The sequence below is a fragment of the Lepisosteus platostomus genome, chromosome 28 (assembly GCF_059453375.1).
Source record: "Lepisosteus platostomus isolate fLepPlt1 chromosome 28, fLepPlt1.hap1, whole genome shotgun sequence".
NCBI lineage: Eukaryota > Metazoa > Chordata > Actinopteri > Semionotiformes > Lepisosteidae > Lepisosteus > Lepisosteus platostomus.
The window spans coordinates 10063140-10083261 of NC_142638.1; the positions used below are offsets into that span (position 1 = coordinate 10063140).

The 20122-nt window shown below is 52.6% G+C and overlaps 1 protein-coding gene across 1 annotated transcript; it reads right to left on the reverse strand.

Annotated features, from left to right (window-relative positions):
- Positions 1-1087: 1087 nt before the first annotated feature.
- On the reverse strand, positions 1088-15650 carry LOC148638851 (tensin-4-like). The gene is made up of 13 exons (XM_088623304.1): positions 15404-15650; positions 12356-12785; positions 8961-9336; positions 8465-8841; positions 8293-8379; positions 7473-7604; positions 6629-6721; positions 5677-5784; positions 4940-5002; positions 3747-3915; positions 2643-2711; positions 2305-2331; positions 1088-2201 (listed from the first exon to the last, which is right to left on the reverse strand). The coding sequence occupies exons 2-13, from the start codon at positions 12732-12734 to the stop codon at positions 2057-2059; spliced, it is 2025 nt and encodes a 674-aa protein (XP_088479430.1). The 5' UTR covers positions 12735-12785; positions 15404-15650; the 3' UTR covers positions 1088-2056.
- Positions 15651-20122: the final 4472 nt, after the last annotated feature.

Sequence of the window (20122 nt, forward strand, 5' to 3'; positions counted from 1 at the left end):
TGACTCAGGAGTCACACCAGCGAAGGTAAGTCCCAGGGATCCCTGCACAGTGTTCCGTACAATCCAGCAGGCGATCAGGACTGGCAGTATCTGAAGCTGCACTTGAACAAAGGACAGAGCATATTCAGGGGTCCAGAAGAAGAAGCCATCAGCAAACCATGAATTACCCTGTTTCACTTCTGTTTTTAATAGGCTTTATTCTTTCAGGTAGTTACGAATGCACTGATGTTTGGGGTTCGGCTGATGTGAGTACTCATCACAGTCTCTTTGCAATGTTGGAATTAGGGTAATAGATGCTGGTCTCCTGGGGTGCCCAGCCAGGTGTTACACAGGTGAGACAGCAGCAGGCTTTCAGACAATATATAAGTCATATTTCAGGGACTCCTGGTTGAAATCAGAATCAAGTGGATAAAGAGAGAAGCCCGCTTTCAGCAGGGGGGCAGGAACAGGGGAAGGGGGACAGGCTGGCTTCATTCAGCCTCCTGCTCAGACACACAAGCTGCACCAGGCTGGAGGGGGCAGGAGAGGTGCTGCCGGGCCTGTCCTGACTGGATCAGGGCTCAGGAGGTGAGCACAATGCTTAAGCCTCAAGGAGAGCACCTCTCCAAGAGTTCAGTCACAGGCCAAGCAACAGAGGGGCAGCTTCAACATCAAACACCCTAAGGGACAGCAGGCTGGTCAGAGAGGCTGTCCAGCGAGGACAAGAGGTGAGTAGGCAGGCAGGGAGGAAGGAAGGAAGACCGTCAGTCAGGAAGACGGCTTGAAAACATTCACAAGACTGAGAAGAAGCAGGAGCTGGGCACTGCAGTTTAAGCCGGCCCAGACAATAAAAACCAACCCAGTGTCCGTGGGCGAGGAACCACACAGCTCTTCCCAGCACACCTGGACAGTCCCTCCTGTGTCCACTGAGCCACTGCACTGTCCACACGGCCACACAGAACACCTGTGCAAGCGCATTAGAGCACGCTCTGGAAAACAGCTGGATTCGATTGACTTGTTATCTTTAGTAAACGACCTCATTTAAAGAGCAAATACAGTTTACTGGCTGTAAAAGCTTTTGTGAAGGAAACCCATTTTCAACACGCTCTGCATATCTCTGATAAGTTTATTATAACATTATAAAACATCTGGTTAAAATTATAATACAAACAAACGCACACATAAATAACTTTAGTGCTGGCAGATTCCTCATAAACATTAAGATCGGCAAACAACCTCATCTGGGGCCGAATATCGCCTTAACTGGACGTTTCTGACACACCACAACAGAGGTAAGAGCCACGGGACCCAAACGCTAAAGTATTAAAACAGGCTGGCTGTCCAGGACAGGGACAGATCGCCTGCAGAACGTTCAGGCTGGCAAAGTGCAAGGCAGTTCAGTTCAAACACTTTCAAGATGCGGTCTATAAACCACGTCTTGTGCAGCAGATAATTAAAACAACATTCAGAGCTCAGCCGCTCTGGTCTGTGCGAGTAAGCGCTCTTCACCCGCAGGGCCAGCTGCTGCAGAAGTGAGAGCCAGTAACTGTACTCTAACATATGGACTGTGAAAATGGGAACTGGAACAATGCAACTTGTTTCATAATGAAAATTGGAGACCATGCAGCAGTCTGAGCAAATATGTCTTGGATGATGAGCCCTGGACCATGGACCAAGCCCACAAGATATTCGGCAAAATCCTTATTCCTGTCTTCGATTAATTCTAGAAGTCCATCTGATTGACTTTAGTTTTATTGGGTGTGCTGAGATCTTAAGGGCGGTTGGAGAATTGCTCCCAAGTGCACAGAGTGTATTGGGGGGGGCATCTGGGGCTTGGCATCCCCAGTCTCCATACCTCTGGCCAAAGTCTTTTGTTGAGAAATGTGGCCCATCTCAACATCCTCAGGCTTGCACTACAGCATCGGTCACCTTGTGCTCCAGTCTGTTGAATTGTCTGGTGAAAGGTCTGGATATCACAATATTGTTGAAGATGGCACGTCCTGGCCACACACAATTCTGTCCAGGTCGGCCCGTTCTGTCCTGATACTGGCCTGGCTGGGCACAGGGGGGGTTTGGTCTACTGGAGCGCCTCCTGCTGGGCGAGGAGACTCGTGACCAGGCTGATGGCAGTGCTGGCAGGCTGCAGGCTGTCGTACTCCGCAAACAGGTGGCAGATGTTCTCCATGCTGACGTCTGGGCCCTTTGCCACGAACCCGAAAATCCTACAGAAAGAGCGGGGACAAAGAGAAACAGACTTAGTACGTTCAGCCGGATGGCTGGGGAGTTTATCAGAAACCGTGGTTCAAACGTTGCAGTCAGTCTTACCTGGCAGATCTGCAGTCTTTTTGCCACCTGTGTAAGGAAAGCAAAAGTGAAAGAGTTAATAGGGAGGGTTACAACTGGGTGGGTGAGTGTCTGTCCATGTCTGTCTCTGTCTGTGTTGCTCTAGACAGCCTGGAGAAACACTGGAGACAGAGGTTAAGCCTCCTCTCCACACCTGAGGCTGGGTACCCCTGGGGCTGATGTCGGAGGAGAGCACTGCAATTTCACCGAAAGGTAACTAATCCGTTTTTCTGCAGCCTAACAAGAACGTAAAGGGATGAAACAGTAGAACTTCGCCCTGCGGAGACGGTGAGAGAGAGAGAGAGAGAAGCCGGACTCACTTCCTTCCTTCAGGGTCTTCTCCGCAGTAGCTGAGCAGGTGTGTGGGATAATGCCTTCGGAAGAACAGCCTGCGGAGGAGAGACAAGCCAGTGGATTAGTGAGAGGGCCAACCCGGCCGGTCCCAGCTTCTGCCTGACTCACAGACACACGTCTGCTGCATCAGGATTGAAAATCCTCGCCAGGGGTCAGACTGTTAAAACATATCAGGGCACTGATCCAAATAACACTTAAGTGTTCTTTAAGGCTCTCAAAGATTTGCATTTGCAAGTCAGAACTCTTCTGAAGAAACTGAAATGTTGTTGTTGTTGGTGGTGGTTTTTCTGACAGGCTTTGTATTTTGCTTTGCCATGGTTCGCCTTTCAACCTCACTAAGCTTTAAAATGGTTTTACCAGGATTCCACTGTCCTGTGCTCCATCTCTGCCACAGCATGCATCAGTAATCTATATCTAGCCAGCAGCTCCCAGCTGGCAGCCCACTGGAGCTCAGCAGGTGTGAGCCTGGCCAGAACCTGGATGGGAGACTCCTGGGAAAGCTGAGGTTGCTGCTGGAAGAGGTATTAGTGGGGCCAGTAGGGGGCGCTCACCCTGTGGTCTGTGTGAGTCCTAATGTCCCAGTATGCTGTCCTTTGGATGAAATGTAAAACCGAGTCCTGACTCTGCGGTCATTAAAAATCACAGAGTGTTTCTCGAAAAGAGTAGGGGTGTTACTCCGGTGTCCTGGCCAAATTTCCCCCTGGCCTTTCCCAATCATGGCTTCCTAATAATCTCCCATCTCTGAAATGACTTTCTCACTCTGTTCTCCTCCCCACTGAGAGCTGGTGAGTGGGGAGAGTACTGGCGCATCATCCAGGTGGGGCTGCACACTGGTGGGGGTGGAGGGGAAACCTGTAAAGCACTTTGAGTGGAGTGTCCAGAAAAACGCTAAATAAGTGTGAGCAGTTATTATCAACTGTATCTCAAAGTTGGGTATGTCGATATTTCGACAGTGGGAATTTTGTGATTCACTGCCATTTTAAAAGCAGAAGCTAAGCGCTGGTTCTGACTGGACCTCAGCCCTCAGGCGCGTCGGGTCAGGATAGCGCTGGCGACGAGAGTGCTCTTACTTCCTCTGCACGTCGGTCAGCGTGACGCCCTGGGCGGAGACCTTGAGGTTGACGATGGTGGGGGTGGGCAGCGCCGGGCCCCCGAAGGTGACGGAGATGGCCTTCTGCACGGCCAGCGGCCCAGTCAGCGTCTCGGTGTTCACGGAGCTCAGGAACAGGAAGTTACAGGCTGCAGGGGACAGAGAGGGGGGGGGGGGTGAGACAGGGAGCCACTGAACACACTTTCACCGCCTTCCTGCTTTGCTGTGCCTTGATCTCCCTGCATCTGCAACCTGCTTCACCAATCCACAACTCCACTGGGGCTGGCTCAGCTTTACTCTGAGTGTAACATTCCAGGGCTCTAAGTGGATCACATAATACAGAGCTTCACCACATTCAAGTAATCAAAATCCCCCACTTGGCAAAGTCAAGCCAGTGGACTCCCTGCATAAACCAGCAGTGACACACAAACCCTACAGAGGAACTGAAACCGTTTTTATACACGCGGTGGTGAGAAGATGAAGTATTGAAGAGAGTTGCAGAAGCTACCTGTCACACCCATTACACCTAGAGGGAGTCTACTTCTGTCCTGTTCCTAGTTCCCTGTGATTATTCATGTCTTTTTGGTGTGTCTTGTTGTGTAGCCCATTTATTTCCTGCTTCTGCTCTGCTCCTTCGCTCAGCACTGAGGTTCGATGTCCTGAGACCCGCCTAGCACCAGGTCGCCCCATGTCCGCTACCTGAGGGCATAGGTTTCTATACGGCATTTTCTGAACAGCTGAGCCCGGGCTAACCCCCATTTCGCTGCTACGCATATGGTCTATTTCGCTCTCCTGCCATTCCACGGTTCGTCTCTTCCGACATCCGTGACACTACCCAGCCATGTTATTGAAGCTCACACCCTGGTTTGGTATGAGAAAAAGGCTGGGTGGGATCCTCAGATCAGTTAGGTTCTAGTAAGCAACCAAGCTAGGTGGGTCAAATGTGCTCCCCCTTGTTTCTAGTGGGCTCGTGGGACTCAGGTCAAACTGAATCCCAGTGTGCAGGACAGAGACTGGAGGGTCACCGAGCACAAATACAGCAATGGTGCACAGTGAACAGTGGTGAACAGTGGATTCGTGTCACAGCTTTGTAATATTCCTGTAAGCACTGAAGGGTTTCATGTTGGGGACGTGGACACGAGCACGCTTCACGTACAGAGCCACTACACCTACCGGCTGTGGCTTTCTCTGGCTGTGCTGACGCGTCGGGACCATGGTGTTCCTTCGCTGAGGAATCTGTGCAGAAGGAGAAGCATTCGTCACCATGAGGCCTGGACTGGCAGCAGCCCCGCCCGAGACACTTGGACCGCAAGCAGAGGGCTGGCGTGGCACACAGCGAAGGACGGGAAACAGCTATTTTTTCTTAAAGAAAGTGAGTGCAATTCTGACTTGCGCTTACAAAACGGCCACAGTGGAACATTGTGCTTTTTTGTGCGAACTGACTCAGTTATGGTCCAGGACAAAAGAGAATTTGTTTTCAATTTTTAACAGGCAAGCCGTGGAGACCCGCTCTGAAATGAAACAGTTTGTTCCTCTGCAGGAGCTCCGATCACATTCCTGATCTTGGAATAAGGCTCTTGTTGCTGTAAATGGCAGTGGGATCCCTTCTGCTGACAGCCCACACTTGCCTCCTTATTCCCATAAAACCTCCACTGCCCGACAGCGAGAACAAAAGAGCAATTCAACTGGGACGCGCAGGTGTTTCAATCTCCTCCAGTGGACTGCAGGAGCTTGAACCCGCTGATGACACCCTTGTCAAGCAGTTCACCACGGTGAACTGGCGCCACTCCACCATGACGTCATAGCCGTGTCTCGTATGTCACTCAGCTGTACCCTGGTAAGAGGTGCAATGTCATGCTCATGCAGTGATCTGGGGTGGAGGCAGTTCTGGGGGGGACTCGGACTCTTACTTGGGGGTGTCGGGGAGCAGGGGGTGCCCCCGTGTCCGGGGATGAGCAGCTTGCAGGGCAGAGCGAAGCTGGTGATGGCGTGCTGATACACCAGGGCAGACAGGCTCCCTGCGTCAGAAGAAAAACACTTCGCTCAGACATCCGAAGAGCACAGACACCTTAAACAGAGCTGATCACAGTTCACAAAGTGGCACTAGCAAAGTCGCAAGCTCCCCAGCTGAATTCTTCACAGTCTGACGCTACGCAGGAGTGCAGTAATGTTGCAGCCGTGTTTCTGAAGCTCTCGCAAGAAATGGCTGGATGAGATCCTGGGATCAATTTAACACACAAAACTACTAAACGGACCAAACATGACAGATCCTCTCCACTCGTCCGTAACTGGTCCCCTGGTCTCTGTGATCTACTGCGGCATGTCGTGGAATTTTATCGAAGAAGAGCCAGGAGAGGTGTCCGCATTCCCTCAGTAAGGTCTTTATTCATATTGCAATATGGGACAAAGCCATCACTGGTCTGTGCAGAGAAGTGAAGGCTGATTCAAAAGCAAGCAGGGAGAGCCCTTGTTTTATATATACTTTTAAGCTGATGCAACACTTCAAGGACAGGCAAAGCAGTAATTTTCCATTACTTATAGGTTTTTGCTTTAAGCAAAGAAGAGCAGTTATTCAAATAGTTTCTCACACTCCCTTCTTCAAGCAGCAGAGATAAACATTATTAAAACATCCCGTGCCCTTGACGAGCTGGGTGCTATCACACTTTGTTCTAAGTATCCAGCTGCTTCTGCAGCACAGCTCTGTCCGTAAACAACATTTTTAGGATAAAACACTTTTTCTCAGTAACTTTCCATTACAGGCAGCAAGACAAGCATAAAAACAAGCCATTGTGTTTTCCCTGATTGATTAGTGCGACGGCGTACTGATCCGCCCAGGCCCGAAGCCTCTGCAGCAGGACTCACCGAAGTAGGGCTCCTCCGACGAGCCCTTCAGGCGCACTCCTCTGGCGGAGGATTCGATGAGGTAGTGCCTCACCAGCTCGGTGGCGCCCTCTCCTGGAAGAGATGAGATCAGATTTTTATTGTCCCCTGAGGGAAAGTGTTTATGGAGAGCACATCCCGGTGTGTCTGACACAAGCCCAGAGCCCCTGAGGAAGCCTCGATCACTTCAGCAAGGACACCCCTGGTTCCAGTGGAGAGGAATCTGTGCCGTCAGCCCAGCAGCAAGAGTCCAGAAGGAGACTAAAGCTGAAAACTAGCCAGCAGCTCCGTCACCCTGCAGCTCACAGCTGGCAGCCCACTGGAGCCCAGCAGTGTGAGCCTGATCAGTACCTGGAGGGGAGACTCCTGGGAAAGCTGAGGCTGCCGCTGGAAGAGGTGTTAGTGGGGCCAGTAGGGGGCGCTCACCCTGCGATCTGTTTGGGTCCTAATGCCCCAGTATAATGATGGGAACACTATACTGTAAAAAGGTGCCATCTTTCGGATTAGATGTAAAACTGATGTTCTGACTGTCTGTGGTCATTAAAAATCCCAGGGCGTTTCTCGAAAAGAGTAGGGGTGTTTTTTTTCCCCCTGGCCTTTCCCAAACATGGCCTCCTAATAACCCCCCATCTCTGAAATGTTTTCATCAGTCTGCTCTCCTCCCCACTGAGAGCTGGTGTGTGGGGAGCGGACTGGCGCATCATCCAGGTGGGGCTGCTGATGGTGGAGGGGATCCCCATGACCTGTACAGCGCCTGGAGTGGAGTGTCCAGAACAGCGCTCTATAAGTGTGAGGAGTTGTTATAATAAAAAGCAGCGGCAGGTACCTGACTTGCCGGTTGCCGAGGCGCTGGCTGGCACTTCCTGGACCTTCAGGGCCAGGCCGAAGGAGCCGCGGTACGAGGTGCTGTCCCGCACGATGAAGGACCCGGGTTCCCTGTCCCTCAGGAGCGCGTCGGCTGGAACAGAGAGGCAGCTCTGAGGAAAGGCTCTGGGGCGATGTCTCTGCCCCCTCTCGACTAGGAGACAATCACAGTGTCCTCCCCAGAGACGACCTCACTCTCCAGCACCAGGAAGAGCAGCCTGGTGGAGGACTCCGGAGCAGCAGCGATGCAGTTCGGCTTGCTCCAGAAGGTTAGGGCAGTGATATTGTAACGCATACGGCCGACATTACAGGTTGTGACGTCACCGCCCTTCCCTGTGGATAGCAGGGGCCTCAGGCGGCAGACTGAGGGGAGATCTCCCTTTAGCTCAACTGGCTGGTTCCCTGTTGAGTGACGGCGGAGGGCCGGGTTCGAGCCCCCAGCGGTGGAGGGCCGACCTGAGGTGGGAGCAGCGAGGGCGCATACCCACGTGAACCCGAGAGCGCTACAATATCAACAACCTGAGGTCTTCCCTCATTTTCAAATCAAAAGACAGTCTGTGTCTGATGCCAGGTCTCCAGTGAGTACAAAGAGGCAGGCTTTGGAAAAAAAAGAGACATCAAGAACCGGCTTTGTAGTCGAAGAGGAGGGCGAAGGTTGTGATTTGATCTGGGCTTGGTGGTTTTACTGGTGCATAACGGTAACAAACAGCCCCCTGCGAACGGGGCCTGTGGCAGGCCGAGTTCTGTTCTGGCCCGGTCCAGTCACCCCTGGCCCAGCTTACCTTCCTCGCGAGTGATGTGCGGCCGGAACCAGAACTGCGACGTGTCCATCACGAACTTCATGGAGGGCAGCGGGCCGGACCCGTCACCTGGGAGAGGCGGAGGAGAGGTCAGAGCTGGCGGGGTCTGGGGGGGGTGGCTGGCCCCTCTCCCTGCCCTTCGGCGAACCCTTACCGTGGAGAGCGGACGTGCTGGAGGCCTTGCAGCTCCTCTGCAGGGGGGAGGCAGCGGGGCCCCCGCAGGAGGAGGGGCGCCCCCTGCAGGCCTGGCTGTCTCGGGGCGGCGAGCCGTTGACCAGCAGCACGGGGATGTCGACCAGCGAGCTGGCCACCGAGGGAGGGCAGCTGCTGGGGAGCCCCGGCGGGGAGAGGGCCTGGGGGCCCCTGGCAGGGGGGGGCTTGGCGTCGGCCGCCAGGCTGTGCTCGGAGAAGAAGGGCTTCTGGGGCCCTGGGGATTGTGGGTAGGGGCTGGCGATGTTACTGAAGGAGCCCGAGAACCCGAACCGTCTTTGGTCGGAGCTCTCCGCGTCCGCGCTGAGCAGGGAGTGGCAGCTGGGAAAGGAGAAATGGGCGTTAGGGATTTGCAAAGCAGGAGGAATTCGGCAGGGTTCTAGGACTTCCAAAAAAAAAGCTCTCTGGAGAGTACGGCCGTCCGCAGCGGCGCCACTGACCTGCCCGTGATGTAGCTGGTGTCGGAGCCGGGCGAGGCGGAGAGCAGGGAGCTGGCGCTGGCCCTGTGGCGGGTGGGTGGCAGCGCCCCTGGGGAGCAGGAGAGCTGGTGGTCGCCGTGCTGCGGCGGGAACGCGCCGGCGGCTCTGGGCCGGGAGCACGGCAGGGGCGGCAGGGTGCCGGAGGCGCTCGGGGAGCTGGAGAAGACCAGGGTGCCGTTGAGGGAGCAGCTGCTGCCCCTGGGAGAGCGAGCGGGAATGGGCCGACTGCGGGACACGAGGGACACCCTGGAGACGGAGCCCGCCGGGCCACTGCTGGCCTGGGAGGAACACCCCCTGGGCACCAGCACTGCCTGGGACACATCCTCGTCGGGGGAGTCTGCACGGGGAGGAGAGAAAATCCACATGTTCACAGAGACCACCGCAGCCCAGCACTGGAGTCTGATCCCACCTGCCCTCCTGGATCTGCTCCTGGGGGAACAGGGGGAGCATGCAGACTCCACACAGACAGACTTACTCTGCATTACCGTGACGTCCTGCAGTCTGAGTTGCACTTTCCTGTACCGCTCTAGGCTCTCCCAAGGTTTGACAAAGATCTGTGATTAAATGCTGCCAGGCCTTTACCACAGCAACCAGACTAAACATTTAGAAACTCAGAAGGGCCGCTCGAGCACATCGTGCTGGGTGGTCGGATGCAGACAGCCGCTTGTGAGACTGATGTGTATTGATCAATGGGTTTCAGCAGCGCTGAAGTCAAATGCTGCCCTTCCACTGTGTTTGCCCTGGGGGAGGGCCCTCATATGATGACCAATTTAATCAGGTTTCATCTGCAACTGATGCTATCATGCCAGGACACAGGAATCTCTCCCCTGTGCCAACAAAGTGCGACGTCAGAGCACGGACCACCTGAAGCAGTGCTTTAGAAACTCCGGTGTGGTGCCACAGCCTCTTGCCTGGGAGGGTCCCCAGGTTATGAAATAAACTAGGCAGCACGTGACATTACAGAGCAAAACATACCCTCTGGGCTATAATTTCCCTGTTCATTAGCTGCGCACTGTGTCTTGCTAATGCTGCGTACAGACCTGGTCCAGAGCCTGCTGTCTGGATACAAGGGTGTGAGCTGCTCGCCCTGTTGTCGTCAGGTTAATTAGCATAGACTCACAGTCTAGTGCATTTCAACACCCTGAGTAGGCAGTGATTTATAAGACAAATATTTAGACACCCAACCCAGCTGAGGCACACTCACAACAGGAATGAAGACTGCCTCCCTCTGCCAAGACCATACCACGCACGCAGGAATACAATCCTTATTAAGTAGCCAGAACTGGAGGTCTCTAAAGCACAGCAGTACTGAATGAAGTTCTCTTTGGCACTTCCTGTACCGACACACACGGTTTCCTGCCCTGCAGGGTTACTCTGCCTGCGGTGGGGGCGTGTGTCCCCACACCCCGCGCCCCGCCGCCTGGCACAGCACCACAGAGACAGGGTGGGGACGCTCCCCCTCCTCTCCCCCATACGAGCGGGGAGGTCACGGAAGGACACGGAGAGATACCGCGGCCTGCAGGAGGCTGGCACATTTAAGACAGGCTCGGTTTTCCGGGGTGGGGACAGGGGACAGGGATCGCTGTCCGAATTTGACTGAGGAGAGGCTGAGGCTGCCCTGCTCTCAGAGGGACCGGCTCCCCAAAACTAAAGAGATAAAGTCATTAAGACACAAAAACTATTCTTACATCTCTTTTTTATAATCCGCTCGCTCAGTCGGACTCAGAGCTGCACTACCTGGCTTGATGCCCTGTGCTCTTGCCCTGGTCAGACCTGGTCACCCCTGTGCTCCTGTCCTGGCCAGACCTGGTCACTCCTGTCCTGTTGCCCTGGCCAGACCTGGTCACCCCTGTGCTTCTGTCCTGGTCAGACTTGGTCACTCCTGTCCTGTTGCCCTGGTCAGACCTGGTCACCCCTGTGCTCCTGCCCTGGTCAGACCTGGTCACTTCTGTCCTGTTGCCCTGGTCAGACCTGGTCACTCCTGTGCTCTTGCCCTGGTCAGACCTGGTCACCCCTGTCCTGTTGCCCTGGCCAGACCTGGTCACTCCTGTGCTCCTGCCCTGGTTAGACCTGGTCACTCCTGTCCTGTTGCCCTGGTCAGACCTGGTCACCCCTGTCCTGTTGCCCTGGTCAGACCTGGTCAACCCTGTGCTCTTGCCCTGGTCAGACCTAGTCACTCCTGTCCTGTTGCCCTGGTCAGACCTGGTCACCCCTGTCCTGTTGCCCTGGTCAGACCTAGTCACTCCTGTCCTGTTGCCCTGGTCAGACCTAGTCACTCCTGTGCTCCTGCCCTGGTCAGACCTGGTCACTTCTGTCCTGTTGCCCTGGTCAGACCTGGTCACTCCTGTGCTCCTGCCCTGGCCAGAGTTCCACCTGACGATTTCAATGTCTCATTTGCCTCCTCGATCAACCTCTCTCCCCTCTCAACAATGCCAGAGCCCTCTGTCATCAGAATGTTATCACATCTCTCCTAATCAGCCACAGAAGAATGTCATTAACACACGTTTACTAATACATGTCCATCTCCAGGGTTACCAGTGTGCAGTGTTTCCCAGCTGCTAGGAAACGCACAGGCAACACTGCCAGGAAGATAGCGGCTCCGCGGGAGGGCGGGAGCTCCGCAGCCGGAGCAGGGGGAGAGCCGTCTGCAGGGCTGTTACCTGGGCGTTGGCGTGTTCCCGCGCAGTGCTGGAACAACAGGCAGCTCTCACCTGGCCCCGCCCGGCCCTGCGGGCGCACAGAGCAAGCCCAGGCCGCTCGGCTGCTCCCTGGCCAGCCCTGCCCAGGGGCGGCCCGAGCACACTGTGCTGCTCCTGTCCTGCGGCCCAATTTACAGCCTTTCAAGCGCAAAGGATCTCTCTGCTGCGGTGAATCTACAGTCTGTGCATCGCGGACAAGGATGTTTACATTAACTGTACCTCCCTGTATATTCAAGGGTTATAAACACTGTTTGTTACCCTGGCAGGGACACCTCTCAACACACTTTTATCTCAGCAAGCTGTGGGGTTTAAAATACAGGCCTGCAGCTATGTTGAATATACAATCTTCTTAAACAGAGTGTTAAACGTAGACATCACGATTCATGCGGAGTGTAAATACTATATCGTACTATATTGTTTTTGTCGCTGTTGTTTCGTGTTAACAGTTTGGGTTGAGTTGCACATTAGAGCAAGAATTCCCTTTTGAACAACAGGGGCATCACGCTCAGACCAACTCCAGGGACACTCTAACCCCTCAACTTTGACCCTTGAACCCCGACCCCTGGCAAACCCCTATGTGAGCCCTGAAGTGGCACGGAAACACTCACACCAGCCACACAATGCGTGGCAGAGAAACAAAAGCAGGCTGTCCCGTACCTGCGCCCTGCGTCCTGCCTGGCGGGAGCCCTCCTCTCTCCGAGCGACTGTGGAGGGGAAGGGGTTCGAAGGAGGGGTCCAGCTCCAGGATGAGCTGGTTGAGGGTTTCCAGGGACACGTCCAGGGTTGGGGAGTCGGGGTCTATGTCCGTCAGCTCCGCCTGCTGGCTGCTGGGAATCTTGGCCGGATGAGGGGCCCAGGAGTCCGAGGAGTAGGAACAGGAGATCTGGGACAGGGAGTGACAGCCCTGGAACGGGACTGGGGACAGGGAGCGTCCCAGTGGGAGCACGTCCTCTTTGGACGAGAGACAGATGGTCTGTCCCACCCGCAGCACATGGCTGGGGATGAGCTGAGACATCTGGCCAGCTGTGGGTCTCATGCGCTCTGCAGGCCTCCTGTTGGGCTGATCTGAGGACAGGCAAGAGAAAACCTGGAACAAGAAACAAGACAAGGTCGCTTTCGTCACGTGTGCATGGATGACAGGCAAACTGTGGGGGACAGGGGGTACGGTACAGCACCCCATTTTTTCAACCTAGAGGAAACTGAACTCTATCTTTTATCAAAGCTAAAATGCATCATTTAGTACCTGTACAGGACTGCACTCGTGCAAAACAAAGTGACCTAAATAAGCAGTTATAGTGTGTTGCTGTTCATGCAAAACAACTCTCTTAAGCCACACCTTGGTGTCATGAGGGCCGTTAAACCCCTCAGATCACTGCTGTTTTCAGGAGGCATCCTTGTGTTCATCTTTAAAGCAATAAAGGCATCGAGTTACTTCAGAGTTCCTTTTCAAGGCTGGTGGAGAGCGCTTGCTTCCTAACTATTATTGCTAATCCTGTTCACTAACGTCAGTCTTTTCCACAGACAGAAGATAGCAAACACCCTTTCCGGAAGCTTATCCGGGTAAAATTCAATGGGAATTGTGGATGGGCAGTTCTCCGAAGCCCGTATCAAACAGCTGCTGGGTTATCATATCGTATTGGTTTCCTCGTGTTCTCAACCTAAAGTTCACCTGGGGTTACTGCAATTCACTCCTCTTTTACTATGCAGTACTATAGTAAATCTTCCCAAGGGTTGAAACAATGGCAGTTTTCACTGTTGCAAGGAGTAGCAGAGAGACTCAAACCATTATCCTAGTATTTTCCAAGCATTCGTTAGTGTGAAACACTCCTTTACACTACTGTGCTTAACACTGACCTAAACACTGGGCTGCATGTAGGCACTTTACCTTTACACTGACCTAAACACTGTACCTTGAGCTACACAAACAGCCTTATGTCACAGATTGAACGCTGTCACCTCAGTGTGTTTATGTGTGCAAACGCAGGACACAGAGTGTGTTTATTTGCCTTCACAGTCACCCAAACCACAGGGCTGAGGTACAGCGATTCACTCGAAAAACACAGAATGACATCAGCTCACAGACAAAACAGGCACCCCTCTGTTTTTACCTTTAATCTGCAGCTTATCACAGCAGAAACAGGACTGCCCAAACCAGAGGGTTGGGAGAGAAGCCAGCACAGCAGTAGCCAGACAGGAGCCTGGCCTGGTTAGTGTGGCATTAGTGCTGTGTTCCTCAGTGATGCAGAGGTAACATCTCACAACAACAACAACAACAACAAGGACGTCTCTTTCATCACTGCAGTGCACTGGCATTGTCTAATCCAGGGGTGCCCAACTCCATCCAGGTCTCTCTAGAAGGATTTTTTCACCCTAAGAGCTGTGAAAACCTGTCAAACTGCTCAATTTAAGATAATAATGTATTTGCTTGAGTAGTTAAGAGTGAAGCTGAACTGAAACCCAGCAAACAGCATGAGAACAGGAGTGAGATAGCCCAGCTCCTGTGGTTCGGTTATACTGTCCCATGCAGGGACCCTTTTGATCCATTCACTGCACCCATCTGCTTGATTAGCAAACAGCTAATCAATTAACAAGATGGTATTTGCCAGATCGTAGAGTCCATCTAAAAAACGGACAGGAATGATCTGTATTGGCCATATCTACCTACTGAAAGCAGGACCTTCTAACTCTCCATACACTGCATTGATAACAGATAGCTGTGTTAAATCAATCTGGAAGTCTGATCAGTCAATAAGAAACAATGGGTGTAAGAAAAGCTATGTTCAAAGACCTGCGCCTGTTCCTGTTTTAATGGGGTATGCCATGTCTTTGTAGGGTGAGTAACTCATCAGACTGGCTACCACAGCAACAGAGGGCTTGTTTTGGCTGAACAGGACCAGACTTCTCTTCCCCATCATTCTGCTCTGCTCAAGACCCCACAGAGAGGCGAGTGGCGCCCTGGTACCCCAGAGAGGAGGCTTGGAGGAGCCCCTGACAGCAGTGAGGAGCTCCTGCAGCCTGAGGCTCCTGTTTTTTGGAAGGCAGGACTAGGTGCGGCGCAGAGTAATAGGACACACCCTGCAAGCCATGCAGCGCTGCGCTATGCAACTGAAACGCACAGGGGAGACTCAACTCAACCAACTACATGCTACACCGCAGCACCACATTCTGCAGGAAACTCTGCTGACAGACGTAGCAGGACCCCTATACAGACGGCGCTTCTGACAATCTCACAGTGACAGCCGAAGAAATCGTAGCAAGCTGCTGTACAGTAACTTCCCTGTACAAAACATCCATTCCAATGTTATAAACCTTCAAATTAGAAGTAACTGCTTTCCAAGCAATATAAATACGATTTTTCATCCAGAGAAAAACAGTTGATGCCGCATCGGCCCTGTGACCCCAGCCCTTCAGCAGAACTCAATGGACAGCCTCCGGTGTTGGAGCAAGCAGAGAGTTCCTTTTACATCCCCTCCTTCAGAAAAGACGGCACACCACCCAACTCTACCATCGTACAGCAACCAAATATAATCTGAGAACTAAAAATCAAGACTACAGAGTTATGTATGAACAGGCTTCGCATTCAGCTGTCCATTCCTTTCTAATGTGATGCAAACCAAGGGGCATCTCAGCCTCTGTACAGATGACCCTCAGCAATAATCTGAAAGCCTTCTGCCTGAGCAAGCGTGCAGCGGCGCGGCGTCTCACCTGACTGGGCTGGGGCTTCAGTGGCGAGCTCTGTGTGGAGACAGTGGGGGAAATCCTTCCTGGACACTCTCTGTGTGAGCGCAGGTGCGAAGCACATGGGAGCTTTTATACAACCGGCCTGCTCCTCCCACTCCCAGCCTATCCTGAGCCGGAATCCGGGAGTCCTCCGCCCACCTTCCAAGGTGCGACAGGTGACGTCACCGACTGGAGGCCTGCCAGAGCGGAGGCAGGGAAGGGGGTAGCTGATTCACTGCGGGACGGGAAAACCGGGACCGACTAACCAGTTAATTCCTTGCGTTGATTTTGCACCTTTTTTCGAAGGATCCCAGGGTGCTCTGTGTCCAGAAGGGGGCAGCTCTGGGACTGAACGCTCGAGGAGCAGGAGAGAGGGCTGACTGGCACACAGCGGTGATCACAGACCTGCAGCAGGACACTACATCCAGCACGCGCAGAGCCCTGAGAGCATCGTGCAGAGCCTAGAGTAGAAACAGCCCAACAGGTAAACTAGGGACACTGTAAAAGTGCATCGATTCAGGGACATAACAGTCCCGGGGGGAAAGCATGTTCTGACAGCAGCGAACAGGCATTGCGCAATCCCAATTCTGCAACGGCGGAGCGCCTGTGGCTGGAATGTTTTGGTTGGGCTGTTGCTGGGCAACACGCTCACGGAACAGGAGGGATCAGGACTGTGCACCGGGTCTGACCGGCAGACACGAGGAAACATGCTGACTGGAGGAATGAGGAAAACGACACCAGCCAGCCTGGGCACCACCAGGAACCACCGGGATCAATCCTGCTCTTCCCAGAGCCCGGAGTGGCCCAAAGCCCACTCCTCTGCGCCGCTGGTCTCAGTACGAGCGAGCGATGCGGCGATGTGTTTACTTAAGACCACTGACGCAGCACGAAATGAAATGGGAACACAACACTTCACAATCATAATAATGTATAATTACACAGCAATCAGTGGGAAGCGGCAGCATGGCCTCATAATAATCTGCCTTCCCAAGGTGTTCAGTACGAGCCTAGCACAGGCAGAATCGCGTAACGAAACAAGGTGCTCAGCCTGGCTGGAACCTCTTCACTGATTTCATTTTCGGCTCATCCCAGGCCTGGTGAGAGGCCTAGAACTGTGCTCACCTCCTGGACGCCTGTGTGCAGCCTCACTGCTCCGTGGGGCCCCAGACACCCAGCAGGAAATAGTGTATATAGAGGAGTCAGCTCTGTGCTGTAACTGTAACCCCTGTACATCCTACTGTAAATCCTGATAGTGAGGGAGCGCTGGAAGAGACTTCAGTCGCTGTACAGGGGACTTAAGAGAAAATCCCTGCTCCCTGAGCTCCTGCGGAGGACTGGACAAGCGCAGTTTCAGCACCGGGACAGGGACACAGCACGGACAACAGCATGTGGAAGGAAGTCCAGCCCCAGCATCCACTTGCACTGATTGATAATGGACAGTCACCCGATTAAGACAGTTCTTGATGTAGGTCTGTTAGAGTGCGTACTTATTGTAAGGCGTTTTATGTGAAAAAAATATCCCTTTATCCTATAATTTAAAGACGGTATATCTAGTATTAAGATGAATAGCAAGGCAAACCCAACTGTACAACTGGAACAATAACCTGACAGAAATCTCTCCACACGATATCAACTCTAGTCAATCATGTTCTGCATGAGAAACACCTTCAGACAGGATGTTTTAGACTCACTGCAGACATAATGAGGAATTCTCTTATCTCATTCTCAATCAAAGTGGTGAAACATTAAATGAGTTCGCTGTAAAGGATTAGTGGTTTATGGGCGAGAGTGCCTCCTGTTTGGTCTACCATTCAGTCAGGCCTGAGAGGTGTATGGTGAGCTCTGTTTCAGGACTTAACTTAGACAGGCGGGGTTCTTTATTTTAAACTCAGCCCAATAACAACAATAACAATAATAATTGCTTACACCCATATAGCTCTTTCCTGGACACTCCACTCAAAGCACTTTATAATAATAATAATAATTAATAATTGCTTACACTTATATAGCGCTTTTCTAGACACTCCACTCAAAGCGCTTTACAAGTAATGGGGATCCCCTCCACCACCACCAGTGTGCAGCCCCACCTGGATGATGCGACGGCAGCCATAGTGCGCCAGAACACTCCCCACACACCAGTTCTCAGTGGGGAAGAGAGCAGAGTAATGTAGCCAATTCATAGATCGGGATTATTAGGAGGCCATGATTGGTAAGGGCCAATGGGTAAGGGCTTTAGAAGTAATGGGGATCCCCTCCACCGCAACCAGTGTGCAGCCCCCACCTGGATGATGCTCCAGTCCGCTCCCCACACACCAGCTCTCAGTGGGGAGGAGAGCAGGGTGAGGAAGCCAGTTCAGAGATGGGGAGGCCATGATGGTTAAAGGCCAGGGGGTAAATTGGCTGGGACACAGGGGTAACACCTCTAGTCTTTTCGAGAAACACCCTGGGATTCTTAATGACCACAGAGAGTCACAGAGCTGCCAGGACACAGGCTGCCTCCTCTGCCTGCCCCCCCTGGACTGGGGCGGTGACCTCACCTGCAAACCCAGCCCAGAGCTGTGGACTTCAGCACAGGCGCTGTCCCTGCCTTGGGGGCGTCCAGACGGGTCGGGGAGAAGCGTTTCAGTCCTGAAAAAAAAAACGTGGCTTTCTCCTAACGAACCACAAACAGAGGGAATCTTCCGGAGGTCTGTTTGAAGAACACGCACAGGCCTCACACCCAGAAACCACTGTCCAGCACGCCTCTCAGGGATGGTCATCTAACATCCATAACAACACCAGAAGAGCTACAAACACCAGCAGCTCATTCAGGCTCGTTTGGCTGCTATTAATTGACCTGAGGATCTCCTCCAGCTGTTTAATGAAGGAATGGAGAAAGCCAGGATTTTGGCTTCTTATTGGCTGGCCAGCTTGAAGTCTATGTACAGGACACAATACTGAGCACAAAAGGAGCAGCCTCTGCTCACCCACATGGTTATCTTGGCTTCTGCTTACTGTAGAGCTTAATGCCAAAATATGAATGTTATTAGAATAAATATGATCATTGTTTCAGTTCTTGCATGTGGTCTCTGTTTTGGCAAAGTTCTTTTGTGAACAAAGCCAGTCTGTGAGAAATATCTAGACATGAAAACCACAAATAACAAAAGTTTTTCCATTTTTTATCCCTCAAAGTCGCCGCCCATGCATTCCGGGCAGGGAGGAGCCCCAGACGGTGCTCCGGCGGGTCTTCAGGATCGGGGAGGCGAGGGAGAGGGATTCCCGGATCAGCCAGCTTCCACAGCCTCGGCTCTTCCCAGAAACGGCCACGCTGGACTGGAGATCCGGGCGCTGGAATCCGGGATCTTCCGCTGTGAGTCAGGCCGCACTGAACCGGACCAGAGGGGCTGGAGGCATGCATAAGACCAAAGATATCTCCAATAAAAGGGATACAATTTACAGGATGATTCATTTTCCTATTTGGAAGGGCGAATGACTTGCTCCTTTGTGAGGATGCAGCTTCCCGAATTTTCCTGACACATGTTGTTACTTGAGCCACTGTTTCCTTTAGACTCAGAGACACAATCGAAGGCAGCAAACAATAAATCACGAACTTGAGCCCCCCGTTAAATGACATCACTGTGTCAAACAGCACGCAGAACCTCTTAATCCCCCCCAAACCCCCACACTCCTCCTCCAGCCCGTCTCTCACATTTCAGACTGGGAGGCCAGGCGTGAGGCGAGGCTGTTCAGCCTTTAATGGAGAGAATCAAACACAAATAGGGGTGGGACAGCTGCAGGGTAAGTTACAAAAACACCTCTGTAAAAAATGAGGACATCCAAAACAAAACGTCCATCCATTTTCAATAACCTCCCAGTCCAATAAGACAGGGCTGCCTCAGCTGGGCAGCACGAAGGAGGGTGCATCTCGGGACACACTGAGGGGTTGGAGTCACCTCCGTTTTGTGCACAGCAATGTGTGTCAACGAGCCTCACAACACTGAAAGAGAAGAAAAAATGTCAGCCCTCCCCAAAAGAAACAAAAAGTAAAACCTTGCGCTTGAGGTGCTGATGAAGAAACAGGCCCGCACAGGAAGGGCAGACGCCTGAGCACACCTGAGAGAGCCTGCAGCTCTGACAGGCGATAATTACAAATATGCAGAAAATCCCTTGCTATGACTTGGGAGTGTGCTGGCCCTGTCCGTCAGGCAGGGAGTTAGCACTGAGAGGCAGCGAAGACGTGCTCCTGGCCTGGAGAGGGACTTCGGGTTCAAACGGGTGCTGGTTTTAAAAGTGGGGAGACCAGTTAGAAAGATAGGGAAAATTTTAGAACAGCTGTGAGATTGTGAGTCCGACAGTCAGGAAATAAACATGTTCACTGAGCGAGACACGAGCAACAGGATTCCTCACACTGGGGAGTTTTTATCAATTCATAACAAGGCAAACCCATCCGTACCAATGGAAGTACAACCTGACTAGCAATACACAGAAAACACGCTACACAACCTCAATCCCAGGCAAACATGTTCTACTCGAACAATACCCACTGATGCCTTCAGACAGACATTTTACAGAGCCTCAGTGCAGACTAAACAAAATGAGGAATTATTTTAGCTCATGCTCAAACTACTCAAGCATTACATCACTTCACAATACAGGAGTATAGGGTCATGGACAAGTGCAATCTGTGGATTATGTGCAAAAGTGAAGTAGAGGGGTTTATTTAGG